This window comes from Parasteatoda tepidariorum, chromosome 10 (assembly GCF_043381705.1).
Source record: "Parasteatoda tepidariorum isolate YZ-2023 chromosome 10, CAS_Ptep_4.0, whole genome shotgun sequence".
NCBI classification, from domain to species: Eukaryota; Metazoa; Arthropoda; class Arachnida; order Araneae; family Theridiidae; genus Parasteatoda; species Parasteatoda tepidariorum.
In genome coordinates, this window is record NC_092213.1 from 11,512,365 (window position 1) to 11,538,604 (window position 26,240).

The 26,240-nt window shown below is 27.3% G+C and overlaps 1 protein-coding gene across 1 annotated transcript; it reads right to left on the reverse strand.

Annotated features, from left to right (window-relative positions):
• Positions 1-1,430: 1,430 nt before the first annotated feature.
• LOC107441735 (uncharacterized) lies at positions 1,431-26,140 on the reverse strand. Its single transcript, XM_016055101.3, has 10 exons — positions 25,938-26,140; positions 23,132-23,198; positions 21,501-21,554; positions 19,141-19,176; positions 15,734-15,784; positions 12,349-12,459; positions 10,125-10,451; positions 7,754-7,812; positions 7,331-7,534; positions 1,431-3,809 (listed from the first exon to the last, which is right to left on the reverse strand). The coding sequence occupies exons 1-10, from the start codon at positions 25,938-25,940 to the stop codon at positions 3,702-3,704; spliced, it is 1,020 nt and encodes a 339-aa protein (XP_015910587.2). The 5' UTR covers positions 25,941-26,140; the 3' UTR covers positions 1,431-3,701.
• Positions 26,141-26,240: the final 100 nt, after the last annotated feature.

Genomic DNA, 26,240 nt, shown 5'->3' on the forward strand with positions numbered 1-26,240 from the left:
TGGACAGAGCATTTCGTCTGCCATTGGAGGGGGGGACTTTATAGCTATTTTAGGTTCTAGTCGAATTTCTCGTTATTTATAGAGAGGTGAAAAGTTTAAATACCTCCATAAAGTTCATTACTGAAGTAGTGAAGCAGAGGGGGAGGGGCAAAGAAGTTTTAAGCCTAGGCCCCAATCAGGCAAAGTCGGGCCCTGAGTATATGAGGCTTATAAATCGGATATAAATTTTTCAAGAATTTAAAAAAAATTTTAATGTCACCTTTTAAACTTTTTGACTTTGTTTTTAATACTTTAAATATTTCTAAAAGGTATTATTCAAAAATTGACACATATATTGTATTTAGGCCAATGCAGGTTCAAAGTGAAAATTGAAATAGACATGTAATCTGAGTTAACCATTTACTGATAAATTTGCACAAAATTTTAATTTTTACGTCTAAATGCATTTTTTTTAATGGAAAGTTCTTAAACGCTTGACTCCAAATTACATTATAGAAACTTTTTAGACAAGTTTAAAAATTCTGGCAAATAAATATAACAATAATTTTACCATGAAAATGTTTGTAAATTGGCCACTAGGGGTGTATTTCTTTAGTGTTCAATTGATAGAGAGCAGGATACGTCATTGTTTTTTATATTGCGTTATATATATTTCTACTATAATAATCAAAATATTGATAAATAAAATTCTATTTTTTTAAACATGATCAATATTTGTTTAGCGAATACCCCATATATCTTAAGAAATTTGTCACATAAATTTAATACTAAACTAATTAGTTCAAAAAGCAAATAAGCATACTTTATACGTATGCATGCCAGTTATTTAATTAAATAATTTCTTAAAATATCAAACACCATATTCAATTTAAAAACTTTATAACATTCATTTCAGTATTTTAAAATTTAATTCATACTACTTTTTAGAGCTACTTTTTGTAAAGGTTTATTACAAATATGCACACATATGGTCAACTTACAAAAAAGTTTAGGTTATTTTTTAATAGTACTATTTCACGATTAAATTTAATAAAGTTCTCTTTAGCGAAGAAGATTTCCAGAAATCAAAAAATTTGTTTTCGTCAATTCAAAAGAAGAGTGCGGAATAGAACTAGGTTTGCTTCAGTGCTCAACATAAAAGATAAACAGGTGGTACAAATATTTTGTTCTCTCTTATTTGGATAAATTTTGTTTTTGACTATAGGAGTCAACTTAGGCTGGCTGGTGGTTAATTTGCCAGGTTTTATAGTAATTAAAATAATTCCTTAAATGAGGTTTTTATTTTCAGTCAACAATGAATTAATTCATTACTAGTATGCAATAGGAAGTTCTGGACTCAGTTCAAAAATTTAATTGAATAACTTGATTTGATCCCTAAATTTGAATTGTAACAAATGTGAGAGAGATTTTTTTTCATTAAACAACTACTGTTAACAAAATTATAAAATTTTTAATCAGGTATGAAAATTAAAAACAGTATAAAAATCTTTTTTGCTTGTTGATATACAAAATATAATGTAACCATTTATGAATAAATATTCAATACAAATTGTTATTAAAAACATTTAAAACAAGGCTATCAATGACTATGCTTTTAGCAAAACGTTTTACAAAGTGATAGACAAATGAAAATAAAAGCATGGAGAATTTTTGGTTATTTTTTTGACATGTTAAAGGTCTGACAACGTAGGAGCTGGAGCAAAGATGCCTTACAAATGAACTTTTGAATCATTTACATGGGAATTGCTTTAAATCAAATTTACAAAAAAGAAAAATGCAAACACAAGCTTAGTAACCACTAAAAACATTTTTCCCAAAAAAGGTAGAAAGTTTGTACAGCAAAATCAAAAATATATATTACAAGGAGATATGAAAAAGATAAACATATTTAAGTAGAAATAAATGAAAAAAACATTAAACTTGTCAAATTGACAGAAGGCACTTATTTTCTTTATAAATTATTATAAAACATCTTTTTTTTTGTGTCACATAATTCAAATATTTGAATAAAATCTTTCATTTGAATACAATAATTAATTACAAAATATTACTACTGTTTCACATAGAACTGAAATTCAAAACAACTAAACTAAAGCAAACAAAAAAACTTAATTAAAATTAAGTACTAATGTCACATACTGAAATTGTAATCAAATATCTTCTTTTTTTTTTGTAAATTTATCATCACAATACCTGCATAAATTAAATACTCTTATTTATGTTATTACACTTATTTCTTGAACTTTTTGGAAAGTAATATGTCCATTGGACTGCACTGGCAAAGGTTAAATAATCTTTAAAACAATATTTTAGGTGAAATTATAATATTTCAGCTAACTTGTCACGTTTGTAGCATGAGCAAAAAACACTCAAAATCATGCAATAAAATTCAACAAAATAAATGGAATAGAAATATGCTTAAAAAAACTATCACATGAGTAGCTTTTCTAATTTTGTAAAAGATTTTCATTAAATAAACTGCAAAAAAACGCGAGCATTTATGCATGGCTATTTTTTAATAAAATTCCTTAAAATTAATTAAATGAAAACTAAATTTCAAATAGTTTGAGACAAAATGTCTAAGTCTGAACAAAATATTGCACAAACAAAATATTTTAAACCTTTGAATAATAGTCATAGTTTTTTAAAAATTTTTAGTTGGCAGCTTTCCTGCCTCGAAAAATCAGTTTATTTCATATTATTCAATGGAAAGATAGGAAAATTTCTGTTTTGCTCAATAGAGTATTGGATTAATATTCACAATTTTAATTATAAAATTTTGTAATTACCAAGTGCAATTACAGAATTACACTTGAAGGCCTTATTAAAATCTAATTTCAAAAGCATAAGTGAAACTATCATACTGTTTTGTCCAGTAAAAGGCACATTAAAATTTTTTCCAATTAGGTAAATCAGCCAAAAATATTTAATTTTACAAAATACATACTAATAGTCACTGTTTATGAAATATCACATTTCTTTTATTATAAAAATTTAAAAAAACAAACAAAAATTGTTTTTTTTAAAAGAGATTTCAATAATTTAAAAAAAACATATAATTCAACAGAAAGGCAAAATTAAAATTTCAATACAACTATAAACTTAATAATGTAACATTGACATGAAAATGTTTCTCTTTTAATGGCACAGTAAATCTTATCATTCATAAAGCATATATAAATAAAAAATAAAGTCGGATTTAAAATTGATTCAAATTCGGATTAACGCAAATTGGTTGAATCAAATAATTTAGCGATGAATTTTCAAAAATACTTTTTACTGTGAACACATTTTGAGAGAAAGAAAACACTTTCACATAAACTTTTAATAAAAATAGGTTGAACAGAAGAATAGATTACAACAAAAAAGAAAGTGTTAAAATTAAAATCCATTGGGTAAGATTTACAAATATTCTGCACTGAAAAATCATTTCATAAAAACATACACAACAGACAATTAAGAGAATAAGATTCCTTGTCAGAATATGAAAATATTCTATTAATAAAAAATACTTTTTTGTCTAGATTATAAATTAATAAAAAAATAAAGATTTATATTGGGTTTAATCAAGTAGCAATATACCAAAAATTTCAAACTTATGTAATATTCTCAAAAATTATACTTTAAATTTTACCTAGCTTAAGAATCCCGAATATTATTTTAAAAAATGATAAATGTAGTCATTTAAAGAATTAAGAAATTTAATCTATATCTGAATCATTAAACATTGAATTTTCAGAGGTATCGGAGCCAGAATCTTCCTTAGCTACAGCCATGCTTGAATCTTCTTGGACTATATCCATATCCGTCTGCAAAAATTATACCTTTTTTTAAATTTAAAAATAAAATAATCACATTTTGAACACAAACTAAGATACATTTAAAAATATTTCATGGAAGGCAAATTATTTCATCTTGAGTATTTACTATAATTCTATGAATCATATTTATTCTATGACTATAGATAATTCTATGACTATTCAAATGTTAAAAAGTAAAATTTTTTTAAAAATTGATTAATGGATTTTAAAATTTAGTATCGAACAAAAAATATATAATTACAACAAAACAGTATTTATAAGAAAATAAAATTCATTTCTCGAAAAAAAATATTTNGACTATAAATTAAGTAATGCAGTCCTAATTAAATTACATTTTAATATATATTCAAATGTTAAAAAGTTAAATTTTTTTAAAAATTGATTAATGGATTTTAAAATTTAGTATCGAACAAAAAATATATAATTACAACAAAACAGTATTTATAAGAAAATAAAATTCATTTCTCGAAAAAAAATATTTCTTACTTTTAAATTTCAAACACTTCTTCAATTTAAATTGTAATAGAACTTTTTTTAGAAGGCCAACAAATATGTATAATTATTCAGTTTAATAGGGCTTTGGGATGAATAAATGAAAATAAAAGAGTAAAATAATAATAGTTAAATTAATAATTAATAAAAAAAGACTAGTAGGAGAATGAGCAAAAAAAAAGCAGAATAAAATTTTACAATACTTTATACATATGCTTAACTAAGACAGGAAGTTTCAGAACAACTTTGTAAGCGATAATTTAAATCCAGTCAACATCATTAAAACAAGTATTAACAATTATAATTTTTAAACCCTATATTTAAAGCACAATAAACTGCGCAAAAATACTGAAAACCATATAATTTGCAATTACCCACATAATTGTTCGATATTTGCATGCTTTTTATTTTTAAGCAAAATGCATTTATTTACTTGTTATGCTTGCTTTTACAACTTTTTCCTATGAAACTTCACCCTCAAGGGCAGTTTTCGGCAGTTGATATAGTTGGCTTAAATTTTTTGGAGCAAGAACCAGAGATGGCTATACTGTGCCCAGTTGGTAAAAATAATAGGTTTCTTTGTTTAAAATAAAAGAATTTTTATACTAAATTAAGGTAAAAAAACCAATAACTTTCAGAAAAAAAATATCTCTTCCAGATAAAAGAAAAGATTAAGTTTATCACCCATTAATCATTAAGTCAAAAGTAAGCTAATGCTAGCATAATAGAGTCGTCTTTTATATTTAAATTTGTCATTCTGGGTTAGAATGTGTCTCACAGTTAAAGATTAATTACAGATAGAGCAACCTGGTGCAGGTCCCCCTAGTAGAAGATGCCTGTGCGTAATACGTGCATGATTACTGCTCATACGATTTAGTATAACTTCATATTTCCTTCAAAAGAAATAATCTCAAAAGTAGTTCTATTTTTTATTTAAGACTGTGTAAGTTATTATTTGTCTCTTCATTCAAATTTTTTGCCTTTCTGATTGTAGTGTAAGATTAGTTTACCTTTTAATACCAGAATAAGTTAACGGTCTATAAGTAAGGTTTTGTGTAAATTTAGCAAGCTAGTCTGCTCTTTTGTTGCTTTGATTCCAGAGTTAGAGTTATCCAAGTCTACATTAATAAATATCCCCGAATTTTGCGAAATTTCATAAATGTGAATAACATTAATTATGATAGAATGGAATGGGAGTGTGATTATGATGTTCATTAATTATGGCAGTTGAAGAACATCTAATTTCTAAGTCATCCCATAATAGGCAAATCTTCCCACAAGAAAAACAGAAAGATTGCAGCATTTTTTAAACAATCTTTATTTAATATAGATGCAGAATCTTAAACAAGGCTTCCTTCACAATCATAACAATTTCTTTAACCATGTGGGTATAGTGATAAATATCAAAAGAATTTAACAATCAGTCTGAAGGGAAAATCAAAGCCAAATGCTCCAGCCTTTAAGCTATTGAATTCACATAAAAATTCAAGCTTTGGAACATAAAGAGTAATCTATTTTTGACGATCCATTGAAGAAAAAAAATTGCCGTAAGTCAAGCTAATACCACAACAACTAACATTAATATTCAAACAATTTAACAAATAAAGAAATCTTAAAATTTATTAGTACATTAAAGAAAACTTATGTGCATGCTAGTGTGTGAGCAGTTGAAACAAAATTAATCTAAAAATAAAGTCTATGCTTTTTAGTACGATCCCCATTACTATGGCCTTTCCATTACAATGACCATTACTTGACATCCTGTTTGCTATTCTATAGAGGCAATGCTATTCTAACACCAATTAGAACATTGGATTGAACTGTTCATTTCAATATAACATCCGAGATTTTGTTTAATTTTTTTTCTAATTCCAAGAAGATCACTCAGACAGCTTTTAATTCTAAGAAAATCACTCCAAATCAAGAAGATTTCTGAACAGACATTTTTCCATTGGCAATGAATCAATAGATAGAAAAAAGTCTCCAAGAAGTGATTCAAACCATTATCTCTTACTGCCCAATAGCTAACTTTATATCTAACTTTTATTCTTTATAGCTTTATCTCTAAAATATCAGTTGATTTTCTCTGCTGAATGTTTGGACCTCATAGCCAACTTTTAGGGTTTAATTCTATCAGACATTGTTTACATGCTGCATGCATACAATATTTCTAAGAAATTCAGAGGTAGTCTCAATGAGAATTCCAAAACGTACAAAAGAAGCAAGGTTCTTAGCGTTGCCTAGTTCAGTAATTGTTATCAGTTCAGTTTTATATGGCGAAAATTTGAAAGAATATTCAGACTCTGGACTCAAATGTTTTCAAATTCTGTCAAATCATTACTGAGAAAAAGGGTGAAAATATCAAAACCAATTTGATTGCAAGTTTTAATTTGAAAGTGCACTAATTATCACCTTTTAACTTCTATTTGCTACCTTACACAATCAAACAGGTTTCGATACTTTCTAATCCATCTTTTCCTTCAGGGATTAAAAGATAGATAATAAAGGTCATTACAATCACTATGTGCCATATTTGTTGAAGAAGGTTTGGGTGTAACCAACTAGCCTCTAACTCAGATAATAGTGTACATGAAGTTCGAGGATTATCATATAGGGGAATTTTATTTCCATCTATAATGACTCAGTTAAGGCCAAGACTGCACATGTCAGTCACTGTTTCATAAATCAGCAAATATTTGCTAAATTTTTGTAGTTAAATGTTAAAATGATTGAATTTTGTGTTAAGTAATATCATACAAAGTTATTAGGAACAACTCTAATATGACATTAAGGGACAAAATAGGCTTTATGCTTATATAAGGAATTTTGAATCACTACTACACACTTCAGCATTTATCACTATAATCAAACGAGGTACTGTAATTAATAGGCTGTTTCTATATTTATTATTTTATTTAAATTTTATAACTGTTAATTGTAAATCAAGAAATCAAAAGTTTAGCTGGATTAAAAGATTTTTATAACAGATATATAGACATTGAAAAATAATGATTTACCAGTTCAGGAGCAGTTTCAAAATATCGAGTGACAAAAGGCATCAAGTGCTCACGTGGCGCAAACGGAAGTGCAAATTTCAGCAATTCAAATGCAGCTCGAAATTCCACAGGCAAAGAATTTGCATTTCCACATACACATAATAAAGCTGTTTTGAAAGTTTCAATAGTAACATTCTCTGATAGTTTATTAATCACATGAGGGATCTAGAAAAAATACAATAATGAAAGAGTATATTCAAAATCAATTATAAATTATATTTTAAATAAAACAAATTTTACAATAATATCAAGATTATAAAATAAAAATAAACATGATTTGAATTAAAAAATTCCCCCGGAGAAAAATATAAGGTAATAAATTAAAATCTGAACATTATGTATTAAATAATATTTATAATATATTAAATAAAATATACCACTTACAGAGGGAATTCTCGCTCCAATGATGTGTTTAATAGTTAATTGCTCTTCACGTGATAAATCTGAAATATTTCAAAAAAATAATAAATATATTGTTTAAAGTTTTACATGAAAAAAGTCATTTGTTTTCATAAAGCAGCATAAAGTGAATGAGAATAATAAAAGTCTTCCCTAATAAAACATTATCCAACTACTTATACTTAATTGTTTCATAATATACCAATTTGCAGACCTGCATAATTTTCACAAATGCACGATTCACGTTTTTTTAAAATTAAATGTCGAGATTCGAATTTGCATGGTTTAAAAATTTCCCATTGACATTCCTATTTGCTCAATTTAAATAAATAAATAAAATCTCGCATCAAGATTTTTATTTAAACATTGATAACCTTTTTTGGATGAATGATTCCTATATACACTTTTTAAATGCTTAAATAATAATATAATTGTGCATAAAATATTTGGATATCTAATTTCAGCTTACATGATTTTTTATCAAACTCATCTTTGTGATATGAATCAATATAGAATTCTATAAAAATTAAACATATTTAAAACAATACGCTATTTTGAAATGAATTTTGCCAAAAGGAGGAGGCGTTGAAAGGCTTGAAACTAGTAACAAGAGTTAATCAATGCCTGGAAAAAGACTTTTAGTTGAAATTTTGTGTATGCAGAAAGTTTTTCATTTTATCTACATCTGCCAATTTGCTTTAATGTAAATTAGTAATGTTAAAATATAAAGATAAAGTGTTCTAAAATTTTCTTTCAGTTTTTATTCTGATCACGAGAGTGTTGTGTTTATTAAATTTTTCCATAAACATAACTACTTGAATACCATGAAAATTTATTTAAAAGTGTCCAGAATATTTCTAGTAGGAATCCTTCAGATGCACTATTATTACAAACTGAAACATAGAGTTCGAAAAAAAAAATTAATAAAAAAAGCTGCATTTATAAAAGAGGAAAAAAAATACTTTAACGTGCAAAAGAAAAACATGAACTCTGATGAAATTTTTATAAAATTAGCTCATTGATATGAAAAATAAATCGTTCAATAAAATTTTTTTCAAAGAATTAGTTTCACAACATTCATTTATTAAGTTAAGTAACAGCTTCTTTTAGTACTTGATAACCATAATCAATGGTATCTGATATTAGATTGCAATGAAATTTTCAAAAATCAAGCAAAAAATAGAAAAAAAATCAAGGAAATACAGAATAAAACTAAAAACGTAATACATAAATTGAACAGCGAATTCAAATGCACTTAAAAATTATTATTATTTTTTTTTTTGAAAAATGATTTAAAATGTTTTCGCAACAAGTTTGCTTGTTACAAAATATGAAAATAGAAGTGTAAATGGAGGATGATGAAATCAACTTATGGGGCGTTCTTACTGAAGTACAGAAACATGTTAGATTTGTTAGTTATTGTGAATTGGCCCGAATCTGGATGTGTGCAAGGTAATACAGTCGAACCTCGCTATAGTGAACCGTCTGCGGACTCAGTAATGTGTCCACTATAACCGATGGTTCACTATATCCAAATTTTTTGAAGAATATTTTTTGCATAAGACAGTTGAATGATTGAAAATTGGCTTTGCAATTTTGCATAAGTTATTTAAAAAATTATTAACTAATTAACAGATAATAAAGCAAAAATTGATGGAAAAAAGCACAACAAAGATTTTATTTCTCACACTGCATCACAACCGCTTTCTTAATACAGATATAAACATTATTCTAATAGTAGCATAAAANCGAAATTTATAATTAATAAGGCTGGATTTTAATTATAAAATTTCATTATTTTATACATATATATGTATGTTACAGTAAAGGATCAAAATCAAGAGAATGTTGACTTTCACCGATGAATGTCAACAATCACATAGTTGCTTAGGTGAATGTCCGAAATATTTGTTATATCCGATTTGATATTAATTTATTCGTTTATATTATTATATTTATTCAATATTTTAATAACTGCTGAGGATAGATTAGGAGAAACATCAGTGTTTGGAGTACCAGGCAGTGGCACTGAACCTTAAAAAAATCATCAGCGTAGAGTATACCAGGCAGTGGCACTTAACTAGACATAGTATATATATATTGATAATTTACCAAAGCGACTATGTGATACTACAATCAAGGTCAGAGACTGGAAAGCCGTGGCATGCAGAAGAAAGGACTGGTGCAGTCTTCTTGAGAAAGCCAGGGTCCACCGAGGACTGTCAAGCTACTGATGATGATGACTATGTGATTGTCAACATTCACCAGTGGAAGTCAACAACCAATTTAAGTGATTCAGTGTATCTATATAGAGACAAACAACAAAATTTTTTAAACAAAGAAAAATCTAACTTACTTTCATAGTCGTTTATGTTAACATTTATTGTTTCATAAGGACGTATAAGCCTTGAATCATAAAGATCTATCTTAAAGTTAATATAATTATCTTCATGGCCACTAAGAAGCTGAACTTTAATAACTTTTTGCGTTTCATTAGGCAGAAATGAAATGGTTCCTTCAGCCTTCACATAATGCAGGTCAGCTCTTGCAGTGTTACCTCTAGTTCTCCAAGCGACAGTCAGCTCTGATGCTGAATTCCCAGAACGAACAATTGTAATTTCTGCATGACCATCTGTTGATTTTACAAACTTGCAACGCCTCTCAAATTGGACAAGAGGTTGATCTGTAAGTAGACCAAAAAAAGTAATGCTTAAGAATATTTCAATTAATAAAAAATAATTGGTCAATAATAATAATACAGCACAATAAAATGTTATAGTTAGAGGCATAAACCTTAATATCATAACATTTAGCATTTCTTCTTCTTTTTTTTAATTATAAATCAAAGCCGCTTAAACTTTTTCTACTCAGGACATAGTTTTCAAACAGAAATTTTTTATGTGATCTCTTGCCTAAAATTTCACACAATCAAAATTTTCAAAATACTAAAGATACAACTAAAAATATATTACCTACTAGCACACTTTTTGTAAAAATATGTATGTACAGTGTGAAAAAAAAGAATCCTCTCGAATAACTTCTGATCAAGTGATCATATTTTCATGTACTAAGGAGTAATCTTAATGGTTCGAGGGATGACTTCTACACCAACAAATTAGCCTAAATAATATTTTAATTTACGAAATCAGACCTAAACACATATATGATTGGAATAAATATAGAGTTTTACTACGAATTTGGATTCCAAGAAGTAGTTGCATTCTGGAAAACATGGTTCCAAAAGTTTGGTCTGGAAAGCAGTTGAAAGTTTGGATCCCTTAATATTAATTTTTGCATGTTTTGCCAAATCTCGAGAACTTTTTACCAACTTTTGGCAGTTATTAAATAAAACAATAAAAAATAATTACTCAAATTATTTTTTGCGTGGAATTAATCTTTGTATAAAGGAATTTAATAATTGTGTGCAAAAATTTTTAAATTCGCTTTAAAGTTCTCAAGACAAGGGAAAATACACAAGAAGTAAAATGAACATTAAGGGGTTTAAATTCTAAACCGCTCTCCTGACTAAATTATTGGTACCATATTTCATTGACTACGACTACCACCTCTATTTTGAGGGTCAGAAATAATAAGACTGCAAAAAAGATATGTTTATTCAGAGAAAGTAAGTTAAGTAAGTAAGGTTTTTGCATCTATTTTGTAACTTAAAATATCAGCCATACTAACTAATTATCATATTTGAGGCCCCCTTCAAACCATAAAGATAGAACTTATGCAGAAAAATTTGATCTTCAAATCAAAAATTATTTAGCATAATTTTGCTTACTAAACAAACAAACAAAAAAAAAAAAAAAAAAAAAAAAAAAAAAAAAAAAAAAANAAAAAAAAAAAAAAAAAAAAAAAAAAAAAAAAAGGAAAAAAACCTACATACCTTAAGGTAAAAACAGTTCAATTCATTCATTACATGCCCTGATTTAAAAGGGCTGCATAAAATGAAATTATTGTGAGAATAATTTGGATTACCAGAAAGAGTTATTGTTTTACTCCTAGAAAATATATTATTGTAGCTGTTAGAAAAATTATAGGACGATACATGGTACTTATTCTCGATGAAAGGGTTTAAAAATATTAAACATTTCTTCATATAAATTTTTTCTTATATAACAACAATAGATAAAGCTAGTTGAGCCTCCACATATGTTCTTGGGCAAATATTTGCAACTGACAATGAGAAAAGGAAAAAAAAAAAACGAAAGCACTCCTTTTTACTAACAATAGATTTTAGTTATAATATATTTCTAGTTATGCATGTTGCACTTTAAATAATTGCTGAGTTTCAATCTCAAAAAAAGTTAATTTTTAACCATCATCATCCTCATAATTGGCTGGACAGCCTATTTCTACTAGAGTCTACTTTGGAAATCTGCTCTACTGCATTCAATTTTTGACACTTTTGAGGGTAACATTTTATCCCCTGACCAACCAAGGCGCTCTTTCAGTTTATTTGTGAAAATTAAATGAAGAAGACTTATAATTTCTCTCCATAAATTTGCAGAACCATTTTGGTCAGTAGGAAAGAGACCTCTTAATGATAAGAATAATGTTTTATTTAAACACACCATCGGAAATCGATGCACGTCTATTACCAGACATCTCAAAATCATCTGACATATCACTCAATTGCCGACCCAAGTTTCTGGCTAATACTTCTTCTTGTGGTTCTAATGGAGCTAAAAATAAAATTTACACTCAATAAAATTTACACTTAATATATTGACAAACAATTTTCTTTAAATAGAAAATAATATTAAAAAAATTGCTAAAACGTAGAAATAAAAAAAAGCAGTCAAAATATTAATACAAATTTTAAGAATAAAAATTAAATTTATTTATTAAAATGCATCAGTAATTAAACTATTAAATGCTAAATTTTTAATATAGGTAGGGTAAACCAACCAGTGAAGGAACATTTCATATATATTGATTAAAAATAAGATTTTGAAAATTTTTCTTTAGATTGATTGGTAACAATAGCTTACTGCCAAATAATAAGAAGTCATCTAACAATGTATTGGATTATCTGGTTACATAGTGTTCCTTGGAAAAAATTTTGAATTTGTTATTATCTGTGACTTGTTTCTTTGATAAAATTATAAGGTGAGTGTTTATATTTATATGTTTGAAGTGGAATTAATTGCATGTAATAGTTTTATTTTCCTCACTGTGAAAAAGGGAATTCAAAATATAGTTATTCAAGTTACGTTTTATTTATTTTAAGCTTCATAGCATAAGCAAGTACTGAGATAAGGGGGTGCTTATTTACTGGATTACCAAACGATGAAAAACCAGTTGAAGGAACAAGTGCTCCTTTACTGGGTTTCTTCCTAAGTTAATGAAAATAAAAGATAAACTTTAATTTTCTTGCACCTTTAGTGATGTTCCGCATCAAAAGTATGTTAAAAATACGAAAAACAACTCCTAACCTGTGAGGGAACAGGCATGTTCCTTTACTGGGCATAGATTTCCCAGTGAATGAACAGTATGTGTTAATATGTTGACACTTTAATTTTCAATTCATGAATACAAAGAAAAGTTAACATTTTCCAAGTATTTATATGTTATAATTTCAAGAATAGGCTTGTTTTCAAATATTTGTATGGCTTATAAATTCATAAAGAGTATTAAAAAATAACCAAAATTAAGTGTTCCTTTACTGGGAAATTTTGTGTTCATTCACTGATATGAACTGTTCCTTCACTTGGTCTTCTTACTACTTGCTATTTAAACCTCCAAAACTTTAAAACAATATTATGTAAGTTATCTACAATTTTTTTACATATTTTGCAATTAGTAACAAATATGTTGACACTGTCATTTAACTAAAATTTTGAAATTATTATAATCTTTTAAAAGGCAAGTGAAGCTTAAGTGTGCCTTTACTGGTTAGTTTACCCTATATTAAAGCAAGATTAAACGAAAAAATAAAAGCTCAAAACTTTATAAGCTTACTTTTATAAATTTCATATGTTTTTTTAATATATTACAGTCAAATCCTGATATCACGAAACTTGATAACACGAGTTTTTGATGCTAAAAAAAATCTGACACCCCTATGTATTTGATATGTTACTGATAAAAAGAAAATTTTTTTCTATCCCAATACATTAATCAATAAACCTTGAGTTCATCATCATCATCATATCTGGCTAGATAGCCCAGGGTGGGCCAGTGTCTTCCTTTGAATTCGAATCCACTTCTCTCTACTTTTGACACTTGTTCGCCAGTTTTTCTTCTTTAGAGTAAGGAAATCAGTCTCAACTAAATCCAGCCATCTCAGCCTGGGTCTACCTCTTTTCCTGCTCGTTAGGGGTTTGTGTAATAGGATTTTCTTTAAATTTGAGTCATCATTCCTTCTGAAAATGTGAGCTGCCCAGTTCATTCGATTTATTTTTATGAATTTCACAATATCTGGCTCTCTGTAGATTTCATACAGTTCAGTATTATATCGTCTTCGCCAGGAAACCTAGAGTTCATGAAGTATTTTTCGATCTTCAATATTTTTTTATTTCTAATTTCTAAAGAATTTAAAACTTTTCTGAATATGAATTCTTAAAAATTTTTCTTGAACAATTTAATGAATCATTTCTTGAAATCCTAAAAAGAAAGAGATGACCATGTTTAAAAAGAAATTGCTATGCCCCACCTAACTTTTTCCGATTCTAAATTCCCAAAGAGGTAGAACAGCAAGATGAGCGTACAGGTAAGAATAGGTGTTCATAAAACAGGAAAGAACCTGGTAATTTAAGGAATTCAAAAACGCTAATATTCATCAAGAAATAGATACCGTGGACAATAATGTCTCAATTTGTGGTTGCCAATGTCTAGGGGTAAAATAGGGATTACATAAAAGCATATGTACTTTGAATATAGACTACTGCATGGTAAAAAAAAGTCAGAAAATTAAGGTTCATAATTTGTTTTTTAAATTGTTTAGTTTTAAATCTAACGGCAAGTTTAAAATGCATTTTATGTATAAAAATAATACAAAATTGAATAATAAATAATCAAGTTCATGCCATTGGTTTCAAATATTAAGGAAATTCAATAAAATTAATCTGAAAAAAAAAATCAGGGATTATTTAATTTTTATTTTTTTGATAGAAAGAAATATATATATTCCCCCCCCACTCAAGGCTGTAATTTTTACTTTAACATAATTATTATTTAATGTATTAGCATATTAAATTTATTTATAAATCAAGTGAATGCTTTAAATACACAGTAAAAAAAAACTTCATGTGCAATGTGATTTTCGAACTATAGTTTCAGTTATAGTTTGACTTCAAAAACTAACTTTGGTGTTTAGTTCTTTATCATTCTCTGTTTGCTAAAAAAACCAACAGCTTTTGTCACACTTACAATAAAGTGAAAAATCCTGTTTCTACATGCACCACTTATGTAATATGTCAACTGTCTGAAGCTCTTCTGATTATGCATAGATTGTACATGAATCATCAAAATCTATATCTCTTATGAGCATAAAGAAAAAATATAAACTGAAAAAAACCTTTTTAAGATTTTACAAATTAAATAATTCTGCTCATTTTGCAGTTTTTCTCTTGACTTAATATTTTCTGAATTTACTTGACTTGTATTTCCAGTATACTTGTAAAGTTGTAGCAACAACTAAAAAAAAAAAAATAAAAAAAACCCTGTAATTTATTTGCATTTGCTTTCAAATTGAACCATGTTTCTCATCTGTATAAAAGTTACTGGTTTACTGAGTACTGATTTTAATTAACACAAAAAACAAAACAAAAATTAAATAAAATTATCCATGTAGGATATTGAAAAATGTCTACTTTAAAAGCTTTGAAATTAAGGTTCATTTATAAGGAATGTTTTTCAAAAGGATGGATTAAAAATGTGCAGACTGTATATATAAATTGAGTTCAATATGCTACCACTAATTTGGTTCAAAATATTAAAATAAAAGAGTAATACCATGAAAAGGCTCTTGTGGTACACATGCTTGAGGTTCAGCAAAATCCATCTCTGAAAATTGAAAGGAAAAATAATAAATATACAAAGAATAGACATAAAACAGTAATTTTAGGGCAGTTATTTTTCAGAATGAATAAAACAAAAAACGAATTTCAAATCTTAAAATCTTTTTGATGTCAATGCCTTTTTCTCTTGTCAATGAGGGATTTTCAGATAGTTTCTTAAATCTTGATGTTTTTAATATGATATTATAACAAATTTCCTATCTCTCATTCGAGAAATTACTTTTTTGATACTTATTTCATCATAAATTCTCACCGTTACAAATTTACAATTAGTTTTTAAAACCTGGTACTTTTTAAATGACATTTTAACAAAAGGGAATATCGAATTGCAAATTTTAAAAATTACTTTTTAACAAGTAAGTGCACTCACAACAACTTTATAATAAATTTTTGCAGTCTTTTTGGAAGCAATCACTATGGATAAAATCTCAGCATTTTTAATGGTACAATAAACTTAGAGGTTATTCAAATGCACATTTAAGTAATCTCTCTTCCATGGGTCTGTTTCATGACAATTTAATCCACTTGGTTTTGGGGTTTCAAATCCATGCGGTTTTGTTCATTTCTTTTTCGGTATTTATTAATACTGATTTCCGTGCAGCTTTTAAAATTACAATATTTATAATAAATATAAAATAGTACTTCAAATTGGTAATTGAATTTTGAGTTGAGAATTTGGCAATCACTTTTTGAGAAGTTCGATTGGTAACAATTTCATTGTTAAATTCACTTAATTTTGTCACTTTCTTATAAGCAGTTGTGGTTATACATTTTTATACACTAGTTTGTTTTTTTTTTAAAAAAATTCATGCGATGTAATTGCTGTATGAAACTTTCATATTTTCTCCTTTAAATTTATTGAGTTAATTTTTTTCTCAGCCAAGAGCTGGAAAATACCGTCCAATTTTTGAATCAAAAGGTTTTTAGAATACACTGAGTAGCAAAAATTTAAATTAAATAAATGACATTTATCTTGTTAGTAATCAGTTTATTAAATAAAGATGAAATATAATAGTTGCCCAATTTCAAGCTTCTGCAAGAAAATTTAGTTAAGCAGACTCTTATTCTCACACAAGATTAAAAATTACAATACATTAAAAGCTTTATTTGAATAGTGGGCTAACTCTGTTTTCTTCATTTTGAGATACTGAGTCTTAAAGTCTAATGGGAGAATAGTTATTATAATTTTGTTTGGTTTGTGTCCTTTGTTTGGCACAGTGGCATGCAGAAAGGATAGAGAAGGAGGGAGATGACCCTAGGCATCTAGACAATGGACTACTAAGAACACTGTAACTTTAAATCAATTATTTGTAAACAAAATTAAACTTTGGCTAATTAAAAATATTTCATAAAGAATAAGATTTCCAAACGAATTCAACGATTAATATTAAATTGCAAAAATTATTACTAAAAAAAAACTACTAAGTTAGAACTGATATTTTTCTTTAGAATAATCTCCACCTACATTAAATAAAAAATTATTTAAAATATTTATTTAGATTTTCATTTAAATTCTTTTTTTCTTCCTTTAACACATTGGGTTATAAATCAATAAAATCTCGCATTATAATCATTTCTTCCTCCCCTACTCATTATACTTTTCTTAGAGGAGTTAGTGCGGGCAACTAAACAGCTTTACATGCCACTGGTTTGACAGAAGAAACAACCTGGAAAATATGAAACTGAAACTAACCCTACTTCTTTGATAAAAGGCATTTGTCCACTAATCAAACAAGGTCTTCATACATAGTTTCCCAACAAGATAATCGTTATACATCTGAACTTTTGACTTTTTCTAAAACTAAACACTGTAATTGCAGTTAAATCATAAAGTACATTTAGTTCAATTATGTATAGAGCAATATATCTAGCACATCACCTCCTCAATTTTAATGTGAGGTCATTTCAGGAAATTTTCAGTTATGATTTTACACAATTGTGGTTGACACTCAATGATGGGATATCTAATCTCTCCTTCAAAGCTTGAGTGATCATATGCTTGTTGGCATAAATATTTGACTAGGGGAACAATATTAAAAAAAAAAGTATAAAGACATCTAAAGAAGTTAGCAAGCCACGTCTAAATGAGATATTTCATTTTATTTTATAACCCGCATTGAACAGTCGACCCAATTCAGAGTTTATGACTAACAATGTTAAACTCTGTGGCTTTGTAATTCTGAACTTAACTCAGAAGATAAGGGTACTCCTTGATCAAACATTAAGACAAACTAGTCTTGTTAGAGGACCTCTTGATGTAACTAACCAGCATTTGTGTTACACAAAGAAGAAAGGTTAGCCCAACAGCAAGGGAATTTTAACCTGTGACATGCCTAGCACTGAAGACGTTTTACCTCAGCACTGTGGACAGAAAAAACCAGGAGAAGAATTTGTCTCAACCAGCCATTGCTGGGATTCGAATCTGGGTCATCGCATTGGGATGGCGAATTCTCTATCTCCTGCCACAGCAGCTCAAAAACTAAGCAGCTTAAACAACTAAGGTATAAAAAAAATGTTCAATAATAAGCTTCATAATCATTGTTCAATAATAATGCCTCATTTATCATTTGAGGAATGATAATCACCTACAACCAAGAAACATACATAACATACTACTCAGCATACTAGCCATTGAGGTTCGGTCCTTCACTGTTGCCACATACCTTTCACAAACTTCTGATTGGTAATAAACAAGTACAGAATCTACATTCAATCTTCAGATTTTAGAAGCTTGTTTCTCTTTGATAACGGAATCTGACTTGGTAACACTACTACACACCTCTCTATTTAACTGATACGATCTACTTATATCTTCATATGGCTTACTAGATGACGGCATTACTTAATTAGAATTATCGAGTTTTGCAATTTCTACTAATATTATTAAATAAAGATCTTTGATCCAAAATCCATCCAAACTTTTGATTTCTTTAAAACTTTTTCTGTTTTTAAAAAATCTGCATTTGTATTGTTAGAAAATGAGATGTTCTGCACACACAAAAAATAAGGAATATCAGGACAACTATGAACTCTGAAAATTTTTTTTAGAATGTTGCTCCATTTTATTGCAAAAAGAAAAATCGCTGTTCAACAGTTAATGACTTTAAAACAAAAAGTCTGCTTGATTTCTGCTAATTTTAATTAATTCCGTTTAATAAAAAAATTTAAAAACTAGAAAACACATGAAATATTTTTTCATTGGCAAAACTTTTCAAATATGCTTAAAAAATATACACCTAATTATTTAAATTGCACTGTTAAGTTTATTTAATGTTACATTTATAAATAAAATACATAAATAAATGCACATATAAATGAAATACATTTTAGTTAAATACATACGACTCAGTACTCCATTGTTTGCAAATCCAGGATCTCCTAATAAAGAAAAAATAATGAATAAAAAACTTTATAAATTTCAATATGCTTAATAACATTATTATTATTATTTTTTTAGTAGAAAACAGTCTAAACAGGGATGATTTGTGATCTTTATTTTGGGAGTTATTGCACGGATTTTATGATTTTTAATTTATGTACGAATTTCAATTTATTGACATTGAATTTATTTACGAATTTTAATTTGTGTAATGATTTACAAAATTTGAAAGAGGAAATAATTAGGGCGTTTTTCCGCCTGCAAAATGCAAGAATATAGCCAAACATTTTTAAATTAAAAAAATATTACTTTTACAATTGAAAATTTTTATACTTTTATGCATTTGTAATCACAATGTTTCGGTTAATTTAAAAAAGTAATTGTTGTAATTAAAAGTATCTTAAAGCAAAATATTAGTGCTGTGGATGTTTATCACAGAAAGCCCAAAATAAAGTCTACTACAAGGATAACTGCATGGTGTGGGAGGAATCATGGAACAAAGGGATACTAATTTCAATTAAGTGATTTTTTAAAACTATTGAGAGTTTTCTGATTTTTTTTATACAGTTTATATAACCACCTACACAGTGCGATCCTAACATCATGAACAAAATGCTGTAATCATTAAAGTATAGCTAAAAAAGTAATACTCAACAACACAAAGCTCTACTTTAATAAGAGTTTGACAGTTAACAGAGAAATTAGTACTAACAAAAAAATTTTTTTCCAATATCATTGAATAAGTAACAGTACCCTATAAAATAATAGGTACATCATAGAAGAAAAATGCATTAAAAATAATGCACTAGTTTAGGCTACCATTTTTGGCTAAATAACATACATCCAGATAACTGTAGAGAGCACATGTTTTAAATAGAAAATAAACCACAGAAAAGGACTGACATTTCACAAAAAGACTACATATTAAAACTAAAAAAAGTACTACAACAAAGTGTTAAAATTTAAATAAGCAGTCAAAGTAAAATACTGTAAAATACAGATTAAGCCCAACCCCAAATTTTGATGAAAATCGCTGTAAAGTTAGCAGTTAGGGAAGATAGCAATGCAAAAAGACCAATTTGTTAAGAAAATGAGTATTTTTACTAAAGCAGAAATTTTTGTCAATTTAATAAAGTATAGAAGAAATTAAAGTAAAATTAAGTAATTAAAATACATAAATTGTATTTCAAATAACTTACTTTTCACCTTTTATTTTCGCTTTTTAAATTATTACAGTTGCAAAGTAAATAGTAAGAAAGTAAAAATTGTTTTATAAAGAATTAACACTAAGAACACAAAATTTAATTTAATATATTAATTTATCAGTTTATATAATAATATATATATATATATATATCTCATTATACAATAATATGTATACATATATAAATAGTAGGGAACCAATTATCCGGAACGATCGGAACCATCGTTATTCCAGATAACTGATTTTTACGGTTTTCTGAATCACTACAAAAAGCCGTTTTTTATTGTTAAACTCAACTAAAAAAAAAAAGAAAGAATATTTGGAAATAATCTTAAAAAGAAGAAAAAACGATGAAGTAATACACTAATGATTATTTCCAAAATGATGGTAAGGTAAACATCTTTCAAAAAAGAAAGAAAAATCCTAAAATCTTATGAAAAAAAAACCACTTTTTTAAAAAAATGGCGAGAAAATGTATTGAATTTCGTTCCGGTTTTTTGGTTTTCCGGTTTCCTGATTTCCGGATAACAGGTTCTGTACAGTATTATGTTTATATATTATTTTAAAATTGGAATAAAAAAAGTCTAAATAATGCATTTGAAATTGCAATGTTTGGTTTTGAAATCACCTGAATACAAATCATGATGTTTAATTTTAAAATTGCATGAATATGAATCTGGATATTGAATTATGCCTGAACATGGATTCCAATACTTAATTAAATTGTGTGCTCAATATCAATGTTTACTTTTTTTAACAGGCAAATGGATACTTCATAATAAAATTATGAGAGTATAAATCACATGATTTTAAAAATGCATGAATAAAAACTATGAGATTAGATTTTCACATTCTATGAATACAAATCGTGATATTTAGTTGAAGGTGTGAATATGAATCACGATGTTTGATTTTTAAATCACTTGTATTTGCATTGTATGTATAATTTTTAAATTGCAATAGTTGACAGTTTTGAAACGTGTGGACACTTCTGTATTATCTAACCCTGGATGTTGGATGAGGGCTTATTCGGTTCTGATTATTTGTCACGGAAGCTATTTCAGTATATTATGGTAATTTATCCAGACATGCTAATTCTATGTTAATGACCCTAATTACCTGACATAGAACCCGTTACTTTCTGTCTTCGGGTATATGAGACTCCATCTACATCTGAAAATAAACACAAATTAAAATCTCATACAATGCAATGTTTTAAACAAAAACCCTGAAAATTCTTTGATATTATGAGCTTTACTGGCACACACAGTTGTCATGAATTAAAGCATAATTAAAATAAAAATTTAAATCACTTTAAATATTTTTTATACAACATAATTATTAAAATATATATATATATTTTTTAAAGTCTAATATCTCCAACAAAAAAGTATTTTTACCAAAAAAAAAAAGAAAAAAAAAAGGAAATGCATGTAAATTATTATACTTCAAAATAAAATAATAAAAAAAAGATTATAAGCAGATAAGAGTGGCATGAAACTTTTAAATAATAATTTTCAATTAGCTGCATATAAAATAACTTGCTGTTTAATAAACATATTTCAGTTAGTATGTCCCTTTAGTTTTATCTTTCCTTAACCTTCCAAGCATTGAGCCCCTAGGAAAAGTGTACAGAAATTTTTGTGCAACCCACTAATTATCCATCATATGATAAGGAGAAATCACTTCTTTGATACAGGAAAACCTAAATCTAAGAGTTCAGTAAAAGCTGGGACTAATGAAGGTCAAATACAAGTGCTTTTAAAACTTATTAAATATATAGTTAACTAGAGCTATAGAATATAAAATATATAATTAAAGTAAACTCAGTGAAGTAATAGAGACAGTCCACAGAGGGCAATCTCAATTTTCATGACCTAGGGCTATGGTGTGCTGCAGCAAAAGTTTCAGTTGGTTGTCCAGCTAAAGCATAACCTCCAGTGTTTAGCCCCAAGCATGCGTGGTAATCATTTTATTGACCCACTGAAGGGATGAAAGGGTGAGTGAACCTTGGCCGGCCCCGAGATAAAGTTTTAAATGTATCAATAATTAAGAGAGACTAGTTTTTCCCAGAGTTGTAAATTATTTTAAGGATGTCTACTGAAAATAATTCACATACTTCTAAGTAAATTACTTGCCAGGGTGTCAAAATTCATGAAGGTGAGAATAAGTGATTTTATTTATTTAGTGTTAAGAAAAATTAACTATTTGGCAAATCCACCATTTACGAATTGTTATGTTTGCAGACTTTAAACGCATATAACTCAGTTGAAAAATAAAGAGTTCTAATAAATTTTTCAACTAACTTTTGGTGTCACTTACACTTACTCTAGTTTTCAGCAACTTTCTTTAGCGTGAAAATTTTCAAAAAATTAAAAACTAGAAGTCATGTATGTACTGTTACTACCAGTTTTTAACTTGCAAACAAATTTAAATTTCTAAAAGTTGCTAGGAATTTTCATATTGAAAAATTTAAGAACAGTTTAATTTCAAAAATCATTTCCTTGCTGAATAGGTGTGCTAATATATTTTGCATACCTAGGTATTGACATACATATTTTAACTAATTTTAATATGAATTTGATGGAGAAAAAATATATGCAGTAAAAGTTTTATTCATTTCATAATAATGTTATAACAACAAGCACAGATTTAATAATAAATCCTAATCATTATCAATTTTTATAAGCCAATCGAAACAATTGACTAGACTTAACATAGCGACAAATTATAAGTGACTGGCTTCTTACCATCAGTAACAGATTGCTGCAGTCCTCTCGTATAACAATCAAACACAAACTCAATGGCTTCTGGTTTCTGTAATAAAATAAAAATGAGTAAAATAACAGAAAAAACACAGACTTGGTACTTGAAATAGCAAATAGTAATTGTAACAACAGGATAAATTGATCTTCAGCATTAGTAGCCAGTGGCGTAGTTTTAATGTATGTTCGAGAGGGGTTATCAGTTATCTCTTATATACATATATAAAGTATGGGGCCCCTAATTTGGCATCCCGAAATCCGGCAAGACCCGAAATTCGGCACTTAATCCGACCTTTTTTTTAAAGAAATTTTTATTGATAAGAGAAAAAAAATCAGTCATATTCTCTTTTTATTTGAAGCTTTATTCTCTTGAAGTAAGTAACTATATTTTATCTTTAAAAAAAAAAAAAGCATGGAAAAAAAAATTGTGTCAAACAAAACACCTGTTCCTAAAGCAGTTTAAATTAAAGTGAAATTGAAAACACCATCATTTCCATTGAACAAAATAAAGAAATGCAAATAGGGAGAAACTGATCAATCAATCTTGACAGCTGTGTAAGTGCTTTACTGGTTTGTCCCCACAGTTCCCTCTCCTGTTTGACCATAAATTAATTGGCCACACCCTGTTCAAAGAACAATGACCTGTTGACATTGAAACTACCACATGGTGTACAAAATTAATTCTGTCCCTTTTGCTACTTTTTTTTATTTGATTTATTAATCTTGTGGCTTTTTTTATTAGTTATTAACTGTTATTATTATTTTTTTGTCATTATTAGTTGCTTGCTTGTTTTTTTGTAGTTATTCATTGTTAGTTTCTTAGCATTAATTGTTATTTTTTTTGTAGTTCCTTGTCAGCTTTTTTTTTTGTGAGGTGAGCGTTTTTTGCTAAAACAAAATGTTATGCAAAAGAAAAAATGAGGACAATGATATCGAGTCGAAGAAGAAATGATTATTTCTTCTTCAGATGATTCAGATTATTTCATCTTGAATTATTTCTTCTTGATTATATTATATTATATAGATTATTATTTTAATTAATGAAATTTCTTAAGATGGGACAGTTTTAAATTCACCCCATCATAATCTACAATCGAAACTTAGCTNGAAAAAATGAGGACAATGATCTCGTGTCGAAGAAGAAATGATTATTTCTTCTTCAGATGACTCGGATTATTTCATCTTGATTATATTATATTATATAGATTATTATTTTAATTAATGAAATTTCTTAAGATGGGACAGTTTTAAATTCACCCCATCATAATCTACAATCGAAACTTAGCTAAATGTATGGGTTTTTCTGAAATTAACAGAATAATTGAATTATCGCAATACATGGGTGCCATATTGGGATTTCCGAAAGAGATCCCAAATTCGGCAAATTCCGAAATACGGAATTTCGTCGATCCCGTGAGTGCCGGATTTTGGATCCTATACTGTATATACATAAGGGGCGGGGGACATGATTAAATCATTATGAACAAATAACAAATATACTTTCTGCTCGAGGTGCAACCAGAAAATCAACTAACTGGCATCTACATTGCTCAAAGCTGAATATAAATAATTGATGAATAAAATATAATATAAATTTAAGTTTCAGTTCACATTTTACTGCAGCGCCTCTAATTAATTCGGGATTGTGTAATTCATCTCCGGATGATGTAACGGAGCCTTTGGATGATGCAATCTTCAATCCATTTTACCAATACTATCACCGATTTCCTTCATGTATATTAAACGTTTAAATTATAAAAAAGGAAAACTTTTTTTTATATCTGCAGCTCACTTACTGTACAATAGTTTATTAATCACGTAATGTTTAATTTCGAAGGGGGTTTTGACCCCAAAACTACGCCACAGTTATAAGCGACTCAAGGTTCAATGACCCGAGTATATAATATAATTATTTGAAGGAGAGATATTAAGGGTTTAAATAAAGATTTACTACCACTACGTTAAAAACATATAAATATTTGAGGGAGAGCTATTAAGGGTTAAAATAAAGATAAACTACCACTATGTTAAAAACATATTTTTAAGACACTAATCAGACTTTTAATATTTGATACCAAATAGCACATCAAAGATTTATAAAACATCTTGTAAATGCTATGAACACCAAAATATTTAAGATCAAGAAAACTTTTTTAGAACAACATTAATTTAAAAGAATTTTGTCAGTTTTGCTTTTCAAAAAAAACAATTATCGAAGAGTATTATTATAACCTACATAATGCAAGAAATAAATAAAAAAAGCTTTTTATTAATTCATTCTTAATTATCTAATAATTAAATAACACATTTTTATAAAAATAAAATTTTTTTTATTAAAAATAACATAATGAAAACTACAACAACTTTTAAACTATTGTAACAAAAAAGACTTTTAATATTAAAATAATATTAGAGTATCAATAATGTGTGCAATGATAACAAATACAATAAACATGTTATTATCAACATAATAGAAAATAAAATAAATATCTCCCCATAAATACCATAAAATCTTAATGACCATTCCTGAAATTCTGTAAAATAATAAAAATGAATAATATCTGTGAGTATCTATTTTTCTATAAAATATTAATCCTATAATATATTTTCCTATAATATATTAATTTAAAATAATATAATTTAATAACGTAAACAATATAATGAAGGAAGATTGCTCCGTAACTTAAAAAATTTAGATATAATCAATAAATACACAACTAAGAGTAATTGTAAACAAAAGAAGTTTTTTGTAAATTTTATTTTAGTAAATAACAAAACACTTTTTACAAACCATGATTAAAGATGATTGAAGCAGATGCCTTAATATTGTATATGGTATATTATTGAAATTCTTAAACTATATCAATAAGGTTTTAGTACATATAGAATGAAAAGAAAGATAAGATATAATAAAGTTTATCAAACTAGTTGCACTTTCATTCAAAATTTGGTATTTTCTCTTCTGCGGTGTTGCGCAAATGTTGCCAAAAGTCTAATAATTAATTAATAAAGGAAACATGGCTTGACACCTAACATATCAGTAATGTTTTTAAATAAGCTTTAATTACTCATTTAAGTTTTTGAATTAGGCAAA

Bases quoted from the DNA above. Each gene is read 5' to 3' on its own strand.
- LOC107441735 (XM_016055101.3), bottom strand. The intron at 21,555-23,131 runs GTAAGAAGCCAG...GTTTATTTTCAG, and splicing joins GCAGCAATCTGTTACTGATG to ATGTAGATGGAGTCTCATAT. The intron at 15,785-19,140 runs GTATGTATTTAA...TTCAATTTTCAG, and splicing joins AAACAATGGAGTACTGAGTC to AGATGGATTTTGCTGAACCT.